Below are 21,830 nucleotides of genomic sequence, written 5' to 3' on the forward strand. Positions count from 1 at the left end.
TTCATATCTCAGGAGTGTGTGTTCATATCTCAGGATTGTGTGTTCATATCTCAGGAGTGTGTGTTCATATCTCAGGAGTGTGTGTTCATATCTCAGGAGTGTGTGTTCATATCTCAGGATTGTGTGTTCATATCTCAGGAGTATGTGTTCATATCTCAGGATTGTGTGTTCATATCTCAGGAGTGTGTGTTCATATCTCAGGCTTGTGTGTTCATATCTTAGGATTGTGTGTTCATATCTCAGGAGTGTGTGTTCATATCTCAGGAGTGTGTGTTCATATCTCAGGAGTGTGTGTTCATATCTCAGGAGTGTGTGTTCATATCTCAGGAGTGTGTGTTCATATCTCAGGCTTGTGTGTTCATATCTCAGGAGTGTGTGTTCATATCTCAGGAGTGTGTGTTCATATCTCAGGAATGTGTCTTCATATCTCAGGAGTGTGCGTTCATATCTCAGGAGTGTGTGTTCATATCTCAGGATTGTGTGTTCATATCTCAGGATTGTGTAGTTATGGCGCTAACATGTCAAGGCCGTGTCACATTCACTGGTGTATTTGTTATTAAATAAATCATAATTGGACTAAAGACAACTCTGCTCAAGTTTCCTTTTATTCTTTAAGTCTTTCAATAGAAATACCACAACATCAAACACACCATGTCATTTCCTCAAAGCAAAGACTGAAATAAAAAGAGTGCAGGTGGTGCCCCCTGCTGGAGAGCTTCTGCAGGTGTGGAAAGACGAATCCCGTGGTCATGGAGACGATGTCAGTGTGTTTAAGAAGGTCAAATATTAGTATAAAAAATATATAGGAATAAATATCATCATAAAAGTCTATCGGCCAAAAAAATACAGACGTGAGAAAAATGAAATTGGACAGAAATCTTTATATAAAAAAATCAAACAATCACAGGATAAATGTTTGTTGCTTTTTACTTGAGGATTCAAACAGACAAACGGGTCAAACAGCTGAAAATGAAAGTAAGAAACGTTTGAACGCGCCGGTCGGACACACAATGAAGAGTGTTTCTTTGTTATGACCGGTTCTACTGGACTTGGTGGACAGAACGTGAGTCAGTCTGTGTCGAATGAAACAACTGAAGCTTTTTCCATTATGAATTATATTTATTTGGAAACAGAAAAAACATTCATGTATTTTTCATGACAAGAACTTATGATATTCTTGAATCAGACTTTATGCATCTTTCACATCAGGTACTGCTTTTTATTTTGTTTAAGATCATACTGGCGCTTTAGATCATCCACATAATGCTTGCTCTTTTCATCAAGTGCTGCTGCTCCTTCTACTCCTCCTTCTGCTCCTCCTTCTGCTCCTTCTGCTCCTCCTTCTGCTCTTCCTGCTCCTCCTTCTGCTCTTCCTGCTCCTCCTTCTGCTCCTCCTTCTGCTCCTTCTACTCCTCCTTCTGCTCTTCCTGCTCCTCCTTCTGCTCCTCCTTCTGCTCCTTCTACTCCTCCTTCTGCTCTTCCTGCTCCTCCTTCTGCTCCTCCTTCTGCTCCTCCTTCTGCTCCTTCTACTCCTCCTTCTGCTCCTTCTACTCCTCCTTCTGCTCTTCCTGCTCCTCCTTCTGCTCCTTCTGCTCCTCCTTCTGCTCCTTCTGCTCCTCCTTCTGCTCTTCCTGCTCCTCCTTCTGCTCCTCCTTCTGCTCCTTCTGCTCCTCCTTCTGCTCTTCCTGCTCCTCCTTCTGCTCCTTCTGCTCCTCCTTCTGCTCCTTCTGCTCCTCTCACAGATTCTTTTGAGTTTCCCCGAAAAAAATCTATAATTTCTTTTCCTTTTTTTATTATCTTTCCCATCATACCTCCTCCCACTTTTTCTCCCTCTTCTTTTGCCTGGTCTATCACACCTTTTCCCACTGCTCCCCCAACAGCCACTCCTGTTGCACTCAAGACGATGCAAATACCAGCCGCCACTAGTCCCCCGATAAAAGCACCTAAGAGGACTGCTGTTATCAGTTTGTTTCTCTTTAGCAAGTATAATACTTTTACTTTAGCCTCCTCTAGAACTTGCTCTGGTGAGAACTTTCCAGAGGAAGACTTTTCGATCTCATTAGCCTCCTCTTGTATCTTGTCATGGATCTGCTGCAGCATGTCGCTGGTGTAGTGGCCTCCGTTCTCCTCCAGGGTTTTGTCGATGGTTTTCAGCAGCTCTTTGATCTGGTTCTGGTTGTTTCTGTACTCGTCCTGACTGTTGTTCCAGTCTGTGTTATCAATGATGTGACAACGACCTCCACATTTCTGCACCAGCTTCTTCAGATCTTCATTTTCATTGGCCCACTCTTCAATCTTCATCCCTGGAGGCAGCTCATCACCCCGAGTGAACACTACAGTGGTGTAGTTCAGAGCCTCTGGAGAGAAGTACTTGACCATCAGATCAACAGACGCCTGCTCCAGCAGCGTGAACTTCTCCACCATCAGCACGAGCAGAAAGGCGTGGGGTCCAGGAGCACACTCCACGATGCACTTCAGGATCTCTTCACTCAGCTCGGTGCTGTTGCAATTGGGGTCTCTGTCGAAGAACCCTGGAGTGTCCACGAGTTGGACTTCTCTACCGTTGATGTTTTTAGTTTTAGAAAAAGAGACTTTTGTCTCAGAGTTTGCAGAATGACTGACTTTAAAAGTGTCAGTTTCTCCAAACAAAGTGTTGGCCAGGCTGCTTTTTCCTGATCCACTGTTACCCAGAAGAATGATCCTCCTGGAGTTTGACTCTGGAACAGAAAGAAAGAGTGTTAGACCCCAATAATCCACAAACAGTCATCGCCCTGACAGGCTCTTTTCATCCACACTTCCGATAAGTGTTGAGAGTAGAATTGAACATTATTACTGTATAGAGGCCAATGAGACAAAATGAACAAAAGTACCCGTCAGTGACCAGTGGCCAAGATGGCGCCCCATTCAAGTCAATGGCGGCTGCTCAGTGGCGCATGAGACCAGTTAGCCTTTAGCTCTTCGGGCAACGCGGGCCGGAAGTTACGTAGGTTTGGGTACCATGTGATCGTGCTGACCAATCAGAGCGAGAGTTACTAGAGCAGCGCAGAGCCCAGTGTGAGATAAAGCCAAATATTAAACAACTGGTTTTAAGAAAACTGAAGGATTTTGAACCCAAAAAAATTATTAAAAGAAGAAATTGCGAGTGTCTGCATTCTTGCGTAAAAGTACTACATGTGTGTAGTAAAGACTTTATTCTTGTTAGGCTCGAGCCATGGAATGGAATGTGGAATGCTCGAGTCCGTTCTAACGTGCTTTGAACTCATGGGCTTTGAAACACAGAATAAAGTCTGAAGAATAAACAAGATCGTACTGAACGCAGACCTGAGCAGGGAGAAAGGCAGAGAGAGCCTCGGTGACCCAACTGCACCCCCTCCTCCCTGTAGAGACGCTAATGCTAACGCTAATTAGCGTTGGACAAATAAATGGGAAAACAAGAACATACAGTGTCTGCTTCATGACAAACAGACACTCTATGACCCGAGCATGGAGCGAGAAGCGAGCATGGAGCAAAGAGAGAGCGAGGAGCGAAGAGAGAGCGAGGAGCGAGGAGAGATCGAGGAGCGAGGAGAGAGCGAGGAGCGAGGAGAGAGCGAGGAGCGAGGAGAGAGCGAGGAGCGAGGAGAGAGCGAGGAGCGAGGAGAGAGCGAGGAGCGAGGAGAGAGCGAGGAGCGAGGAGAGAGCGCGGCGCGAAGAGCGAGCATGGAGCGAGCGCGGGGCGAGGAGCGAGCATGGAGCGAGGAGAGAGCGCGGGGAAAATATAAGACCTTTGGGTCTTTAGCATTTCTCTAAAATCCCATGGTAGAAGCTCGGAAAGATAAGTTATTACATTTGTTCAGTTTTTTTTCTTTTTGGATGTAGAATATTTGCAATTGATGATATTTTTTGATAGATGTGAAAAAGTGCATCACGTTTACGTACGTTCTCCAGGTTAGACATTATTTTTGTCACTCACAGTGACTTTCTCCAGGACAGAGAGCGTTCAGAATCACATACTTGTCACAACTTCAGCCAGGCTTTAGTTATTTTTTCATTGGTCACTCTCCTTCAGTGCCACTACAACCAATCAGAGAGCTTGGAGTGTTCAGCATCAGCCAATCAGAGTGCAGACTCTGCCACTCTCTCCTGCTACATTCACCTGGCCTGCCCCGCCTCAGGATATGCACCGGTCCATTTCCCTTAGTTCTTTGCCAGATTGTCTAGTGTGTTTCCGTAGCCTCCAGCATCTGTCATTCTGATTCTGATCCTGCCTGTTCCTGTATGGACTTTGGACCTTCTCTTTTGCCTGCTCCTGCCCTTTTGGACTTTGGACCTTCTCTTTTGCCTGCTCCTGCCCTTTTGGACTTTGGACCTTCTCTTTTGCCTGCTCCTGCCCTTTTGGACTTTGGACCTTCTCTTTTGCCTGCTCCTGCCCTTTTGGACTTTGGACCTTCTCTTTTGCCTGCTCCTGCCCTTTTGGACTTTGGACCTTCTCTTTTGCTGTGTTATGACCCCGAAGAGAGGTTTAACATATTTAAACGGACACGGAAACGAAGGCAAGTTTCAACAAGTTTATTAGGTTTTCACCAAAATAAATGCTAACTCCCGAACCCCCGTGCCCTAAAAATCACCCCAAAGTTATAAAAAGAAAGATGGACCTGGTGGGCCAGCCAAACAGAAATAAAATAGGAGCGACACCGGGCCAACCCCGTATAGGGCCGTCGAAGCCGGTGCCGACACCTCTAACTAGAGCACAAAAATAAGGACACAACAAACCCCCCAATCTAGCCCCAAACAAAAGCGAAAATGGGACTACCGGTCCCACCAGGCCAAACAAAACAGGCTAGCGCTATAGCTACTGAGAGCCAGCTGGGAGCAGGCGAGCCGAGTGCGTCTACGAAGCGGGACCGTAGCGGGATGGGCGGAGCCAAGCTGAGAGAGAGCGAGATGAGCCCATCCGGTCTCCATTTAAAGGCTCCAGGGCGCGCACCCGCGGCCGGGAGCCAATCTAATGAAAAAACTAAACAGATCATTAGACAAAAACTGAACAGACAAAATATTATTATAACAAATAGGGAGGAAAAGTGCCCAAACCTAGCATGCTGCTCCTACTGGATTTGTTTGCTACGCGAGTTACGACCTTGTTTGACCTCTGCTGGTTAAAAGCCTATTTCTGCCCTGAACTGTTTCCTGTGTCGTGCTATTGGTTCTTGCCTGCCGTTTGGTGACACCTGACACTCGTGTATGTTGCAGTGCACTCCGCCTCCTTTACACGAGCCCAAACACGACACGAGTGTTGTTGACCTGGAACTCCTCCAGGTTTATACATTTTCCCATGAGGTTTAAGGTCAGAAGAAGGGTCTAAGGACAGAAGGAGGATCTAAGGACAGAAGGAGGATCTAAGGACAGAAGGAGGATCTAAGGACAGAAGGAGGATCTAAGGACAGAAGAAGGATCTAAGGACAGAAGGAGGGTCTAAGGACAGAAGGAGGATCTAAGGACAGAAGGAGGATCTAAGGACAGAAGGAGGATCTAAGGACAGAAGGAGGATCTAAGGACAGAAGAAGGATCTAAGGACAGAAGGAGGGTCTAAGGACAGAAGGAGGATCTAAGGACAGAAGAAGGATCTAAGGACAGAAGGAGGATCTAAGGACAGAAGGAGGGTCTAAGGACAGGGGAGTCCCGTGACATCGCGCCTCGCACCTGCTCCCCATCCTCAATCAACGCACCCAAGTTACTCCTCCCGTGGCACGGCATACCTCCTTTGCACCTCCTCTGCACCTCCTCTGCTCCCAGTCAGCGCACAGCCGGTCCCATTTAAACCCTCTCGCAGTTGGCTCGGCCGCTTCAGACCGTACTGCGACCGCTTATTCACCGCGACTCATATCATGTCAGATTTTGAACCGTTCCAGATTTTCTCATTACCTGTCCTAGTCTTCCAGGCCATTCTTGCTCCGTCCACTTCCTGCCTGCTAATTCCTCTTGCTGTCCGGTCCTGTTCGTGACTCACGTTCCAAAGTCAACCCCTTCTGGCCAGCTCCCATTGGAGACCCATGTCTCAATTTCTTCCTTCCGTGACCCATGTCTCACACTCACAGTCAACTTCTGCTGCCTCTGCTGCGTCTGTGACCTGTCTCCTCAGCCCTTCTCCACACTTGTTGGCATCCTCGAGCTCCCCTCGTGACTACGTCATTTCTTATCTACTTCCAGGTGCTTCATATTCCTGTTCCCGATCCTTCACCACATCTCCCCGTGAATAGAGACCTCCATTCCAGACGCTTCACCATTGTAGGGCGTCTCCCCCAACTCTCCCCGTCACTACATATTCCAGTATCAGCCCCTCTCGGGCCACCACGTGATCAATGGTGACCTCACATCCCGACCGTTCTACTCCGTAGTCAAGTATTTGCTGTCTAATGTTCCTTTTGAGTATCGTAATAACCTCGGCACGTGGCTGCTCAGACCCCGGGTTTTTGGGTGAGACATCTAATACAATTAGATCATGGATCGCCATGTCTACCGCCGGGGTCTGAGCGCCAAATAACCCACGTAATAAAGCTGCTAAAAGGTCCTTTTTGTGTCGTCTGAGTCTCTCCAGGTGAAATGGTCATTTCTTTACTCTGTCCACTCACACTTGTATTAATGTTGCCACTATAAGAGGATGTATTGAATTTGATTTGTGATGATGGATATTACATTTCTATTTGTAAGAAGTATACAAGGTTTGGAATTATGATCATTCATTTACATATTCAAAATATAATTAATTCAAACAAACTTAATATTTCTTTATGTTCATCAGCTTTCAACAAAGGAGAGAATACAGTGTCAAGACGATCGCCATCAAAACACAACGAAGGAAGGCGGCAGGGCGGGTGGCGAGGGCCGATCATCGCCACTGCGGCTTTAATGGCTTATGGTCAGTCTTACGGTCAGACTTACGGTCAGACTTACGGTCAGACTTATGGTCAGACTTATGGTCAGACTTACGATCAGACTTACGGTCAGACTTATGGTCAGACTTACGGTCAGACTTACGGTCAGACTTATGGTCAGACTTACGGTCAGACTTACGGTCAGACTTACGGTCAGACTTACGGTCAGACTTACGGTCAGACTTATGGTCAGACTTACGGTCAGACTTACGGTCAGACTTACGGTCAGACTTACGGTCAGACTTATGGTCAGACTTACGGTCAGACTTACGGTCAGACTTACGGTCAGACTTATGGTCAGGCCAGTTAGGAACAGAAATATAAAGCTACAGTTTCAGCTCCGCTGCCCCAGGAGCAACCCTGGGGGAAGTATGAGCTCTGTCCTCTGATAAACACTTGTTCTATCATTATATTTCATATTTAATTTCACTTGTGTCTGTTCATTGCCTTTTCTTTTTATTTTCTCACCGTTCCATCCCCGAGGACCTGGTCCTGAGAAACTGGTTCTCCTGAGCAGTTTGAAGCACCTCTGCAGAGACTGAGACTGGGCTTGAGCCAAATGTGCGACACACCTTTGGACCTGTTTCCTCTTCAGACTTACAAACTTGTTTTTAACAGTTATAAATGAGCCATGGGCCAAACACACTTATGTACATAAGTTTATAAATTGTTCATCAGTAAATATAGTCCTAATAAAGGCGTCTTAGATTACATTTGTGTGAAGGGGAAAATACAACTTTTATCTTCTCACTAAAGACATTCAACGGACATTTGAATAAAATCTCACAAATCCCAGTGTTTATCTGAGCACCACACGAGACTGCACTGACAAACAAACAAACAAACAAACAAACAAACAAACAAACTGAGCAGATGTGCTTACCTGCCATGATGTGCAGCTCTGAGGGAGGCTGGGCTTCTTGTGGCGCTGTGGTCTGTGTCTTTTTAGTTTTAACATGTCACGCCCATAAAGTCTATGGCCACGCCCTCCTGTAAACGTAAGAATCGAGAAAAGGGTTTGTTCCATCGTGGCCGAAATAAAGATCAACATCTCAATTTCAGTCTTGTCTTTTAATCCGACTTTAGTACAGGTACATGCGGTGCATAACAATACAGTCTGCACACCAGGACAAGTGCGCCCTCTGTTGGTGAGCACAATAACAACAACTCTAGTTGACACAGTGTAACACATTCACTTCAGGAGGAGCAGAATACAGTACATACAGTAACAATACAATACTCTATTGCAATATACCACAGGGTTCATCTAGAAAATGTATGGGATTGATGAAAAATGTGATAAAGTAAAACAAACTGAAATATGTAGTAAATAAAGAATCAAATTAAGACTGGACAGTGTGAGCTCTGATTGGATGAGATGGTTCTGGAGCATCTTTGAGGTGGGACGAGGCCATGGCATTTATGGCTTTGTAGGTCAGGGGGAGGAGTCTAAATGTCAGGGGGAGGAGTTTAAGAGACTCCAGCACCGTTTTCTGTGTCCAAATGAAACAACTGAAGCTTTTTCCATTATGAATTATGTTTATTTGAAAACAGAAAAACATAAATGTATTTTCCACGAGAAGAACTTTGATATTCTTGAATCAGACTTTATGCATCAGACACTGCTTTTTATTTTGTGTAACTCATCATACTGTACATCATCCACATAACGCTCGGCCTATTTATCAGATGAACCCTGAGCGCTGTATGCTCCTCTTCCTCCTGCTCCTCCTGCTGCTCCTCCTCCCATTAGTTCTCCCACTCCTCCTCCCACAGCTCCTCCCACTACAGATCCCACAACTACTCCCACCTTGACACCTGTTGCGCCCCAGATGAAACCAATACCAGCCCCCACTAGTGCCCCGATAAGAGCCCCTATGAGGCTTGTTATTATCAGGCGTTTCTTTGTCTTCAGGAAGTCTAATACGTTCACATTAGCCTCCTCTTTTAACTCATCTTGGTGCGGCTTGATGTAGTGGCCTCCGTTCTCCTCTAGGGTTTTGTCGATGAGTTTCAGCAGCTCTTCGATCTGGTTCTGGTCGTTGTTCCAGCGTTTATTATCAATGACGTGACAGCGATCTCCACATTCCTGCACCAGCTTCTCCAGATCTTCATGTGTATTGACCCACTCTTCAATCTTCATTTTTCTTTTAGACAGCTCTGCACCCCGAGTGAATACTACAGTGGTGTACTTCAGAGCCTCTGGAAAGTACTCTTTCATCAGATCAACAGACTTCTTCTCCAGCTCTGTGAACTTCCCCATCTTCAGCACGAGCAGAAAGGCGTGGGGTCCAGGAGCACACATCTCGATGCACTTCAGGGTCTCTTCTCTCAGCTCGGTGCTCTTGAGGTCTGTGTTGAAGAACCCTGGAGTGTCCACGAGTTGGACTTCTCTCCCGTTGATGTTTTTTGTTTTAGAAACACAGAGTTTTGTCTCAGAGTTTGCAGAATGACTGACTTTAAAAGTGTCAGTTTCTCCAAACAAAGTGTTGGCCAGGCTGCTTTTTCCTGATCCAGTTTTACCCAGAAGAATGATCCTCCTGGAGTTTGACTCTGGAACAGAAAGAAAGAGTGTTAGACCCCAATAATCCACAAACAGTCATCGCCCTGACAGGCTCTTTTCACACTTCCTGTAAGTGTTGAGAGATGTACACACATTTTTGGGATAACTTTTACGGTCTATGTGCGGCGCAGCCGCAAAGTTGGACAACGCATTTTGAGATATTGCAGATCTAAAAATTGCTCCCATTTGAGCAAAACGAGTCCGATTAGAACCAAATTTGATTCAGTTGTTAAACTTTCAAGTTTGGACTAGTTTATGGTGAAAAAATTGAAATGGGCGCAATAGCGCCCATTTCAATTTCAAAATTCTATTTTGGCGTCCTGATCAAAAAAGCCAATCAGACAAATGCCCTAATTTTTACGCTTCATAGTTTTACAAACTCCTTCTTGGGCATTAGCCCAATCAACTTCAAATTTGGTGACAATCATCTTCATGGGCAGGGAATTAAAACGTATCAATTTTTTTATTCCAATCGCGATGGTTCTGCCGCAAAGTTGATTGTCACTAATGGGAAAATCGCAAAATCTCTGAAATGTTCACATTCACGCATCACACTTTAACGAACTCCTCAGTGGGCGATAGCCCGATCAAGCTCAGATTTGACTATCTACACAAGCGGGGCATCAAAAGTTATCCAAATTTTGTTGACAAGTGCTACGATGTCTGTGCGGCAAAGCCGCAAAGTTGACTGTCACTAATGAAGCCTGCGTAAATTCAGCCTGGAAGACCTAACTCCACCCATCTACATCAAGGCCACCTACTCCCCAGCTCAACCAACGCACCCAGTCCAGTCTGTCCGTCTGTGAGAGTCAGATCTCTTCTTCGCCACGGAACTCCTCCAGGTTTCTACTTTTTCCCAAGGAGGTTTTTGTAGTTTTTCCTGGCCGAGAAGGAGGGTCTAAGGACAGGACATCGGCCCTCGCACCTGCTCCCCATCTTCAATCAACGCCCCCAAGTTACTCCTCCTCGCAGCACGTCGCACCTCTGCTCCCAGTAGCTCACAGCCGGTCCGATATTAACCCTCAGTTGACTCGGCCGCTGCAGACCGTACTGCGACCCACCACCTCCCCTCCTCCTCCTCCTCTCTCCCTCTCATCCTAATCATCTACCCTCTCACCATATCTACCACCACCAGTCTCCAGGCCCTGGGGGGAGACATCTAATACAAATAGATTATGGAGTGCAATGCCTTCTGCCGGGGTCTGAGCCCCAAATAACCCACGTAATAAAGCTTGAAAAACAGTCCTTTCTGTGTCGTCTGAGTCTCTCCAGGGTGAAATGGGAAAATCGCAAAATCTCTGAAATTTTCACATTTACGCTTCACACTTTAACAAACTCCTCTGTGGGCAATAGCTCGATCAAGTTAAAATTTTGGAAAATCATCTACTTACTCCTGCTATGACAAAAATAGTCAGCAATGAGTGAATAGGCGCAGCAAACCAAAGCAATACACACAAATAAAATACAATACAAAAAAAAAACAGGTTTATAGACTTAAGGCATACAAAATACATATTTCAATCCATATTTCTTCAACAAATATACTCTCATTTTTAGATACATTTTTAATATTTTTTTTAAGCACACAATATTTGTTTTTTGTTTTTTCCACTTACTTTATGAATATGATATTTGCCTAAATGTATCAAAGTTTATCAAATTAAAGGTCTCATTTGGTATATGTTTAGTAGCTATGAGAATATCTTGACTTAAAGAGGCATTACAGATATTGCACCGTGCACGGTGGCAAAGGCGGTTAGCGCTCTTGCCTCCCAAGAAGGAGATCATGGGTTCGATTTCCAGACCAGACCAACATCACATGATCTCTATGGGTGGAGTCTGCATGTTCTCCCCGTGTTACCGTGGGTTCTCTCCGGATTCTCCGGCTCCTCCCACCATCCAAACACATGCATGTTCTAGGTAAAATTGGCAACTCTAAATTGGCCCTATGGACAGGTGTTGAAAATTAGCATATTCTGCTACATACACTTAAAACATTGCATCTGGTTCATCCAATGTAAATGCTATGTCCTTAAATAAATACATTTTAATTTAATTTATACTTCCCACTATTGGCCAGCAGGGCCGCAATTATGTCTCGTGTCACCTTCACTTCCTCTTCCTCTTTTATTTTGATGGGACATTTCCTGTCGTAATCGTATCTTAGCATTTGCTTGGCATTACTGGCAGGCAATGTTCCCTCTAATTTTTCTCGTGTCTGGGCAAACACACAAGCTCTTTAGGCACACTGAGGACCACTGTGAGCTACATCAGATGTGCCCCCTGTGGCCATACACCAGTATCACGCGGCACGCCTGTTCAAAACCTTATTTCATTGCAAGTTACATTAAAATAATCAAATTACAGCAGCAATTTTCATTAGTTTACTTTTATTACAAGAAATTTGGCCCACTTTAAATACAAAAATCCTGTTGTTCATGAGATGTATAGTAGTTATATGTGAGAGTCCTGCTTTGGCTTGGCTGTGGTCCAGTTGTGGCCTGGCTGTGGTCCTGTTGTGACCTGGATGTGGTCCTGTTGTGACCTGGATGTGGTCCTGTTGTGACCTGGATGTGGTCCTGTTGTGGCCATTTCCCACAATGCACTGCAGCCGACTCTCACGTGACAAATATGTTCACTTTTTAATCTGTTTCCTCCTCATGTGCAGTTGAGCGTTTGTTGGAATTTTTTCGTGATGAGGCAGAACTTCTGAAAAAAAATGTTTGTAGTTCCTCTCCATTTTTGTAGTTCCTCTTCCCTCTCTGTCTTCCTGTTACTTCCTTAGCGCAAAATATCACAATATTTTTTAGCGCTCCTGCGAGAGTTCCCGCCGGAACTTCCGCGTACGGCGCACGCACATGTCTGTGTCTACAGCGTAAACAGTGTAGCTCCATGGCGTAACTACTAAAATGGATGATGGAGAAAGTGCCCCTCTCAGACTATTTTCCTATGGCATTTTCCATAGTGACGTAGTCACTTTTTATTGGGATCTGATTGGATAAAAATTCACATTGCTTTTCTATGGGGCTCAGGGTACGAAGAAAAGTGACAAAGTGATGGTACTGCAATGTCCACCACCACAGCTTTCCTCTGACCCTTGAGACCACCACTATGTCCAGTTGGTTCTCCATTACCATTCGGTCTGTCTGTATCTTGAAGTCCCAGAGGACTTTGACTCGGTCGTTCTCCACCACCTTTGCAGGTGTTTCCCACCTTGTCCTTGGGGTCTCCAGCGCGTACTCTGCACAGATGTTTCTTACACTATGCCAGCTCCTGGTGATGGCGCTCCATGTGTGCTGTCCCTGCAGCATCTTGCACTCTGCAGTTATGTGCAGGATTGTCTCAGGGCCTCCTCTGCACAGCCTACACCTTGGGTCTTGTCTGGTGTGGTAGATCTGGGCCTCTTGCTCTGATGTTCAGGGTCTGCTCCTGTGCTGCCAAGATCAGGGCCTCTATGCTGTCTTTCAGACCGGCTCTTTCTAGCCATTGGTAGGATTTTGTGATATCAGCCACTTGAGTTATTTTCCAGTGGTACATCCCATGTAGGGGCGTGTCCTCCCATGATGGTCCCTCCAGCACCTCATCATCCTGTTCCTCATTGTCTTCCTCAACAAAGTCAACAAAAGTAACACTACATTTCTTTTCAGCACTGTAGCCATGGTGACAAACTGTCACAGCAGTAGAGCCCTCAATCCCATCTTCACCGCCTTCTTTTTCTTTCTCTCACTCCTGAGGACCTGTGGACCCAGATGCCCCTCCCCTGGTGAAGTGGTCCCTGCCCCGTGTGGACGGTCCCTCATCTGCCTGAAGAGTGGCTCCAGCTCCAGTCTCCCTCACGTCCGTCTGTAAGAGTCAGATCTCTCCTTCACTCTGGAACTCCTCCAGGTTTTTACTTTTCCCAAAGAGGTTTTTTTTGTAGTTTTTCCTGGCCGAGAAGGAGAGTCTAAGGACAGAGGACTCTGGGACATCGTCCATCGCCACCACAGACATTGTTGTATCATTTCTCACTGTGGCCCTCAGAGGCAACCGTTGTTGTGATTGTGGGCCTTACAAAAAATAAATTGAATTGAATTGAGCTTTGGGGTTGCCTGTTCTTTCTCACCAAGATCTTATCTTTCAGGTCAGTTGCTGCCGTGCTCAGCGTGGTTATTGGGGCTTCGTACCCAATCTCTAGCTGGGGAATTACCACTAACTCCCCTCTGACCTTGCGCACTGGCTCGTCCTTGCTGTTGCCATAGCATCTGTATTGTATCTCATCAATCTCTAGTTGTGATAGCAGTTGCCGTTTGTGGATGTTGGAACACTGAGCTACTAGTTGTTTGGTCGTTAGTTTTGACCTTGGGTTTCGTACTCGCCATTCATCCCACATTCTCTGCATGTGGCCCCTCTGCATGTGGCCCCTCTGCATGTGGCCCCTCTGCATGTGGCCCCTCTGCATGTGGCCCCTCTGCATGTGGCCCCTCTGCATGTGGCCCCTCTGCATGTGGCCCCTCTGCATGTGGCCCCTCTGCATGTGGCCCCTCTGCATGTGGCCCCTCTGCATGTAGCCCCTCTGCATGTAGCCCCTCTGCATGTGGCCCCTCTGCATGTGGCCCCTCTGCATGTGGCCCCTCTGCATGTGGCCCCTCTGCATGTGGCCCCTCTGCATGTGGCCCCTCTCTGCATGTGGCCCCTCTGCATGTGGCCCCTCTGCATGTGGCCCCTCTGCATGTGGCTCCTCTGCATGTGGCCCCTCTGCATGTAGCCCCTCTGCATGTGGCCCCTCTGCATGTGGCTCCTCTGCATGTGGCCCCTCTGCATGTGGCTCCTCTGCATGTGGCCCCTCTGCATGTGGCCCCTCTGCATGTGGCTCCTCTGCATGTGGCCCCTCTGCATGTGGCTCCTCTGCATGTGGCCCCTCTGCATGTGGCCCCTCTGCATGTGGCCCCTCTGCATGTGGCCCCTCTGCATGTAGCCCCTCTGCATGTAGCCCCTCTGCATGTGGCCCCTCTGCATGTGGCCCCTCTGCATGTGGCCCCTCTGCATGTGGCCCCTCTGCATGTGGCCCCTCTGCATGTGGCTCCTCTGCATGTGGCCCCTCTGCATGTGGCCCCTCTGCATGTAGCCCCTCTGCATGTGGCCCCTCTGCATGTGGCCCCTCTGCATGTGGCCCCTCTTCATGTGGCCCCTCTGCATGTGGCCCCTCTGCATGTGGCCCCTCTGCATGTAGCCCCTCTGCATGTAGCCCCTCTGCATGTGGCCCCTCTGCATGTGGCTCCTCTGCATGTGGCCCCTCTGCATGTAGCCCCTCTGCATGTGGCCCCTCTGCATGTGGCTCCTCTGCATGTGGCCCCTCTGCATGTGGCCCCTCTGCATGTGGCCCCTCTGCATGTGGCTCCTCTGCATGTGGCCCCTCTGCATGTGGCCCCTCTGCATGTGGCTCCTCTGCATGTGGCCCCTCTGCATGTGGCCCCTCTGCATGTAGCCCCTCTGCATGTGGCTCCTCTGCATGTGGCCCCTCTGCATGTGGCTCCTCTGCATGTGGCTCCTCTGCATGTGGCTCCTCTGCATGTGGCCCCTCTGCATGTGGCCCCTCTGCATGTGGCCCCTCTGCATGTGGCCCCTCTGCATGTGGCCCCTCTGCATGTAGCCCCTCTGCATGTGGCCCCTCTGCATGTGGCTCCTCTGCATGTGGCCCCTCTGCATGTGGCTCCTCTGCATGTGGCTCCTCTGCATGTGGCCCCTCTGCATGTGGCCCCTCTGCATGTGGCTCCTCTGCATGTGGCCCCTCTGCATGTGGCTCCTCTGCATGTGGCTCCTCTGCATGTGGCTCCTCTGCATGTGGCCCCTCTGCATGTGGCCCCTCTGACTAGGGTTGGTGGAGTAGTAGCACTCGAGAGCCAAGTTCTCGTATCTCGCCCATTTGTCATCAAGGTGCTCTGGTTCCCCAGCACCTGACGCAGACTTTTGGCCGGGCGATGTTTGAGCCGCATGTCATTCATTTTGTTTGCTCTCATCATGGTATGATACTCATGGCATGAGGGTCTTGCCTAAGGACACACACTGGCTGCTCATGTCCCAAGTGGGAATCGAACCGGGGGTTGGGTGACTTACCCACTGATGGCGTTGCATGAATGCGTCGCACGAATGCGTCGCACAATGGCGTCGCATGATGGGTGTTGCATGAATGCGTCGCATGATGGCGTCGCATGATGGGTGTTGCATGAATGCGTCGCATGATGGCGTCGCATGATGGCGTCGCATGATGGGTGTTGCACGAATGCGTCGCACGAATGCGTCGCACAATGGCGTCGCATGATGGGTGTTGCACGAATGCGTCGCACGAATGCGTCGCACAATGGCGTCGCATGATGGGTGTTGCATGAATGCGTCGCATGATGGCGTCACACGATGTCGCATGAATACGTCGCAAGATAGCGTCAAACAATGGCATCGCACGATGGCGTCACATGATGGCGTCACATGCATGAATGAGTCGCATGATGGGTTTTGCACGATGGCGTTGCACGATGGCATTTCACAATGGCGTCGCACGATTGCGTTGCACAATGGGCGCTGCACGATGGGCGTCGCATGAATGCGTCGCATGATGGCGTCGCATGATGTCGTCGCATGATGGCCATCACACGTTGTGCATCGCACGATGATGTCGCATTAATGAGTCGCATGAATGCGTTGCACAATGGCGCCGCACAATGGTGTTGCACGATTGCGTTGCACGATGGTGTCGCATGATGGCCGTCACATGATAGCGTCATATGATGGCGTCATATGATGGCGTCATATGATGGCGTTGCACGATGGCGTTGCACGATGGCGTTGCACGATGGCGTTGCACGATGGCGTCATATGATGTGCCTGCATGAATAAGTCGCATTACTTAACACACTCCGACATACTGAGGAATGTTTGTATAGCTGGGAAGAGAGTGATGCGAAACACAAACGTTCTGAATAATCCAGAGGGTGTCGGCTCGTACCAACTCATCGACCGCATTTATGAAACATCGAAAAATCCTTGTTAAACGTCATTGTTGAGTCTTTACTGTAAACCTTTTGCTGTTTTATTTGAGACAATGATACGCCTACAAGCAGTATGCGTAGAAGTAATTGTTGAGCAGCAGGAGTATAATATTTGCACTGCTCTTCAAACATCCTGGCCGTCTTTACCTCCAGCGCCGCGCTTGTCTCTTTGTCTTTTAATCTCCCCTCGCGGCACTGAGCTCCTATCAAAATTACTCAAAGACAATAATACACCTCCGTATTTATACTGTATACTGTACAGTAAGAGCCAGAGTGGGCTCTACCTCCTGAGGAGACTTCGGTCTTTTGGAGTGACAGGGCCGCTCCTGACAGGGCCACTCCTGACAGGGCCGCTCCTGACAGGGCCACTCCTGACAGGGCCGCTCCTGACAGGGCCACTCCTGAAGACCTTCTCCTCCTCTGTGGTGCATCAGCTCCTGTAGGTGTGGTCATCACAGAGGGAGAGGAAGAAGCTGGACAAAGCTCCGTCCTGGGCTGTCCTCTGGACTCGGTGCAGGAGGTGGGGGACAGAAGGGTCCTGGCTAAACTCACATCTATGCTGGACCATGAGTGTCGCCCCCTTCAGGACACTCTGTCCCCTGCAGGACACTCTGTCCCCTGCAGGACACTCTGTCCACTCTGGAGAGCAGCTTCAGTGACTGATCCACCATCGCTGTGAGAAGGAGACGTTTCACACTCTGTCCTGCAATACTGACATTATGTGCAGTACTGTTTTTTCAATATTCTCTGTCCATAAACCAGCTGTAAATATGAGGGTCGCTATTGTTATTAGTATTATATAGTGTAAGAGTTTTTCTAGAAAAATATGGCCCCTTGAAACTTGAAAATTGGAGACCCCGGGCCTAGCTACTCGTTCATTTTTACACATACACCATTACTCTGTATAATAAAGGAATTTGTATCGTGATTACAGCAATATCAAAACATAAAAAAATATGCAAATGGAGCTCGCAATAATGTCCGTTGCGACTTAGCAAAAAAGATAAGAAGTGAGACGCTTCCACGTTGGCCTAGCCCAGTTATTTTCTGTCACGCCCCCCCAGGAAGAAGAAAACACTTCGCACCCCCCCACTCTATAAATCATATTATGATTATATATCATAATTTGTCTATAAAATTGTTATCAGACTTATAACTATGGTGTTAGTTGTACTTATAATAATGAGGCTAGACCTCTACATAACATTGCAGACTTATTAAGAGTAAAGAAAACAACAAAAAAGAGAACAGAACTATAGGTCAAATTAAAACAAAGAATAACTTTATTGGCATTGTGTTTTAGTCTGTAACAGAAAAGTGCAATAACGTGCTCACAAATTGTTATAATAATATATAACTAATTATTTAAACTTTAAACATTATTAACCAAGTAATTCTGTCATTCTCAAATAGTGCACACCATTTGATACTAACAAGGATACTTAACTCAGGAGCACAACATACAAAACAATTCAACCAAAAGATTTTTTTTTGGGACATTTTGCATAACAAGGTCAAACTGTGAAAAACAAAAACTCAAAAGATTATTTTGGAAAATTAAATCAACATTTTTAACATAAGAGCAAAATAAATGAATGCCTCATGTCTGACCGTGCTCGTGCTTTACTGCTGTAGCATTCACACAGTTGGATGATCTTTAAGTGCCACCTTCATTTATTTGTCTTCACTGGTCTTTCCTGGTTTGTCCAGCGCGTGTGAAACAAAGTGAAACCAGCGCTTTGTACATTTCCTGGTCTTAGCATTCTAGAGCGTTTGTCTCATTATCTCTGTATCCGCCGTCTTTTCATCCCTGTTAAATGTTATTTCATGAGGTCTCTTGAGGGGTTGTTCACGGAATTATACATTTCCCGTTCTGTGCCGTCTGCGCCCCAAAACAAAACAGTAGAACAGTATCGATACCTGTGCGCATTGATTCAGTGGCGCTCGCACGGACAATGCGGGCGCCACTGCCACCTACTGTAGTGGATGTGCAGTTACACGGTATTTCAGTGTGGCAAAAAAAGCAAGGTCCCGGGGTCACACGCGCCCCCCCTAGCATCGCACCGCGCCCCCCCAGGGGGCCGTGCCCCACTATTTGAGAAAAGTGATAGAGCCCCTGCGACGAGTAAAACACACACTCACTGTAAGACTTTCGTGCTGTGTTCATAAGAGGGAGGCGGGGGGTCCTGGATGGTGGTCGCAATCAAAAGTAGGTGGTCGCGTGGGTGGCGAGAGCTGGCATCGCCGCTTTCATTTGTAATGTAGTTTGTAGTTAATATTTTAACTGCAGATTGAAGCAGCTCTGCAAGACGCAGATGCAGGTCTCACGTTTAGCTCAGATGCACGTTCACGCTTCATTAATGCCACAGTGTGTGACTTTGAGACTGGACTTCATTCAAAGAAGCGACACACCTTTGGACCTGTTTCCTGTTCGGACTTACAAACCTATAAATGAGCCATGGGCCAAACACACTTACGTACATAAGTTTATAAAGTGTTCATCTGTAAATATAGTCCTAATAAAGGCGTCTTAGATTACATTTGTGTGAAGGAGAAAATACTGCTTTTATCTTCTCACTAAAGGCAATCAACGGACATTTGAATCATTTGCAGCATTTTGCCCTTAATGAGCGTAAAGGATCGGTGATCATCGTGAGCCACGACGCCCGGCTCATCACAGAGACGCAGTGCCAACTCTGGGTGGTGGAGGACCGCACGGGGAACCAGGTGGAGCGAGACTCACAGGACTACAAGAGACAAGTGCTGGAGACGCTGGGAGACACCATGGTGAACAAGGTCAACCCGTGATCGAGGACAACTACGCCGAATAAAGAGGACAACTACGCTGCATAAAGAGGACAACTACGCTGCATAAAGAGGACAACTACGCCGAATAAAGAGGACAACTACACCGCATAAAGAGGACAACTACGCTGCATAAAGAGGACAACTACACTGCATAAAGAGGACAACTACACTGCATAAAGAGGACAACTACACTGCATAAAGAGGACAACTATGCTACATAAAGAGGACAACTACGCTGCATAGATAGGACAACTACGCTGCATAAAGAGGACAACTACGCTGCATAAAGAGGACAACTATGCTACATAAAGAGGACAACTATGCTACATAAAGAGGACAACTACGCTGCATAAAGAGGACAACTACGCTGCATAAAGAGGACAACTACGCTGCATAAAGAGGACAACTATGCTACATAAAGAGGACAACTATGCTACATAAAGAGGACAACTACGCTGCATAAAGAGGACAACTACGCTGCATAAAGAGGACAACTATGCTACATAAAGAGGACAACTATGCTACATAAAGAGGACAACTATGCTACATAAAGAGGACAACTACGCCGCATAAAGAGGACAACTACGCGGCATAAAGAGGACAACTACGCAGCATAAAGAGGACAACTACGCTGCATAAAGAGGACAACTACGCCGCATAAAGAGGACAACTACGCTGCATAAAGAGGACAACTACACGGCATAAAGAGGACAACTACGTTGCATAAAGAGGACAACTACGCTGCATAAAGAGGACAACTACGCTGCATAAAGAGGACAACTACACTGCATAAAGAGGACAACTATGCTACATAAAGAGGACAACTATGCTACATAAAGAGGACAACTATGCTACATAAAGAGGACAACTACGCTGCATAAAGAGGACAACTACGCTGCATAAAGAGGACAACTACACTGCATAAAGAGGACAACTACGCTGCATAAAGAGGACAACTACACTGCATAAAGAGGACAACTATGCTACATAAAGAGGACAACTATGCTACATAAAGAGGACAACTACACCGCATAAAGAGGACAACTACGCTGCATAAAGAGGACAACTATGCTGCATAAAGAGGACAACTATGCTACATAAAGAGGACAACTATGCTACATAAAGAGGACAACTACGCTGCATAAAGAGGACAACTATGCTACATAAAGAGGACAACTATGCTACATAAAGAGGACAACTACGCTGCATAAAGAGGACAACTATGCTACATAAAGAGGACAACTATGCTACATAAAGAGGACAACTACGCTGCATAAAGAGGACAGCTACGCTGCATAAAGAGGACAACTACGCCACATAAAGAGGACAACTATGCTACATAAAGAGGACAACTATGCTACATAAAGAGGACAACTATGCTACATAAAGAGGACAACTACGCAGCATAAAGAGGACAACTACGCTGCATAAAGAGGACAACTACGCAGCATAAAGAGGACAACTACGCTGCATAAAGAGGACAACTACGCTGCATAAAGAGGACAACTACGCTGCATAAAGAGGACAACTACGCAGCATAAAGAGGACAACTACACTGCATAAAGAGGACAACTACGCGGCATAAAGAGGACAACTACGCTGCATAAAGAGGACAACTATGCTACATAAAGAGGACAACTATGCTACATAAAGAGGACAACTACGCTGCATAAAGAGGACAACTACGCTGCATAAAGAGGACAACTATGCTACATAAAGAGGACAACTATGCTACATAAAGAGGACAACTATGCTACATAAAGAGGACAACTACGCTGCATAAAGAGGACAACTATGCTACATAAAGAGGACAACTACGCTGCATAAAGAGGACAACTACACTGCATAAAGAGGACAACTACACTGCATAAAGAGGACAACTACGCGGCATAAAGAGGACAACTACGCCACATAAAGAGGACAACTATGCTACATAAAGAGGACAACTATGCTACATAAAGAGGACAACTATGCTACATAAAGAGGACAACTACGCCACATAAAGAGGACAACTACGCTGCATAAAGAGGACAACTACGCTGCATAAAGAGGACAACTACGCTGCATAAAGAGGACAACTATGCTACATAAAGAGGACAACTACGCTACATAAAGAGGACAACTATGCTACATAAAGAGGACAACTACGCTGCATAAAGAGGACAACTACGCTGCATAAAGAGGACAACTACGCTGCATAAAGAGGACAACTATGCTACATAAAGAGGACAACTATGCTACATAAAGAGGACAACTACGCCGCATAAAGAGGACAACCACGCTGCATAAAGAGGACAACTACGCTGCATAAAGAGGACAACTACGCTGCATAAAGAGGACAACTACGCTGCATAAAGAGGACAACTACGCTACATAAAGAGGACAGCTACGCTGCATAAAGAGGACAGCTACGCTGCATAAAGAGGACAACTACGCCACATAAAGAGGACAACTATGCTACATAAAGAGGACAACTATGCTACATAAAGAGGACAACTACACTGCATAAAGAGGACAACTACGCTG

General features: G+C 46.8%; 1 protein-coding gene across 1 annotated transcript; it reads right to left on the reverse strand.

Annotated features, from left to right (window-relative positions):
• Positions 1-1,191: 1,191 nt before the first annotated feature.
• On the reverse strand, positions 1,192-15,309 carry LOC140371585 (uncharacterized). The gene is made up of 6 exons (XM_072458750.1): positions 14,138-15,309; positions 13,577-13,715; positions 11,545-11,692; positions 8,722-9,488; positions 7,795-7,852; positions 1,192-2,717 (listed from the first exon to the last, which is right to left on the reverse strand). Exons 1-6 carry the CDS (start codon positions 15,307-15,309, stop codon positions 1,201-1,203), a joined length of 3,801 nt encoding a protein of 1,266 aa, XP_072314851.1. The 3' UTR covers positions 1,192-1,200.
• Positions 15,310-21,830: the final 6,521 nt, after the last annotated feature.

The sequence above is a fragment of the Eucyclogobius newberryi genome, unplaced genomic scaffold (genome assembly GCF_026437365.1).
Source record: "Eucyclogobius newberryi isolate DKJ021-1_F unplaced genomic scaffold, fEucNew1.0.hap1 SCAF_22, whole genome shotgun sequence".
In the NCBI taxonomy this organism is placed as follows: Eukaryota; Metazoa; Chordata; class Actinopteri; order Gobiiformes; family Gobiidae; genus Eucyclogobius; species Eucyclogobius newberryi.

What these genes read in the sequence shown, in the direction of transcription:
- LOC140371585 (XM_072458750.1), bottom strand. Translation starts at nt 15,309, where the DNA reads ATGCAGAGGGGCCACATGCAGAGGAGCCACATGCAGAGGAGCCACATG. An exon ending in ACCTGAAAGATAAGATCTTG is followed by an intron (nt 11,693 to 13,576) that starts GTGAGAAAGAAC and finishes GTGTTTGCCCAG; the next exon opens with ACACGAGAAAAATTAGAGGG. An exon ending in GGGGCGCAACAGGTGTCAAG is followed by an intron (nt 7,853 to 8,721) that starts GTGGGAGTAGTT and finishes AAAACTAAAAAG; the next exon opens with ACACAGACCACAGCGCCACA.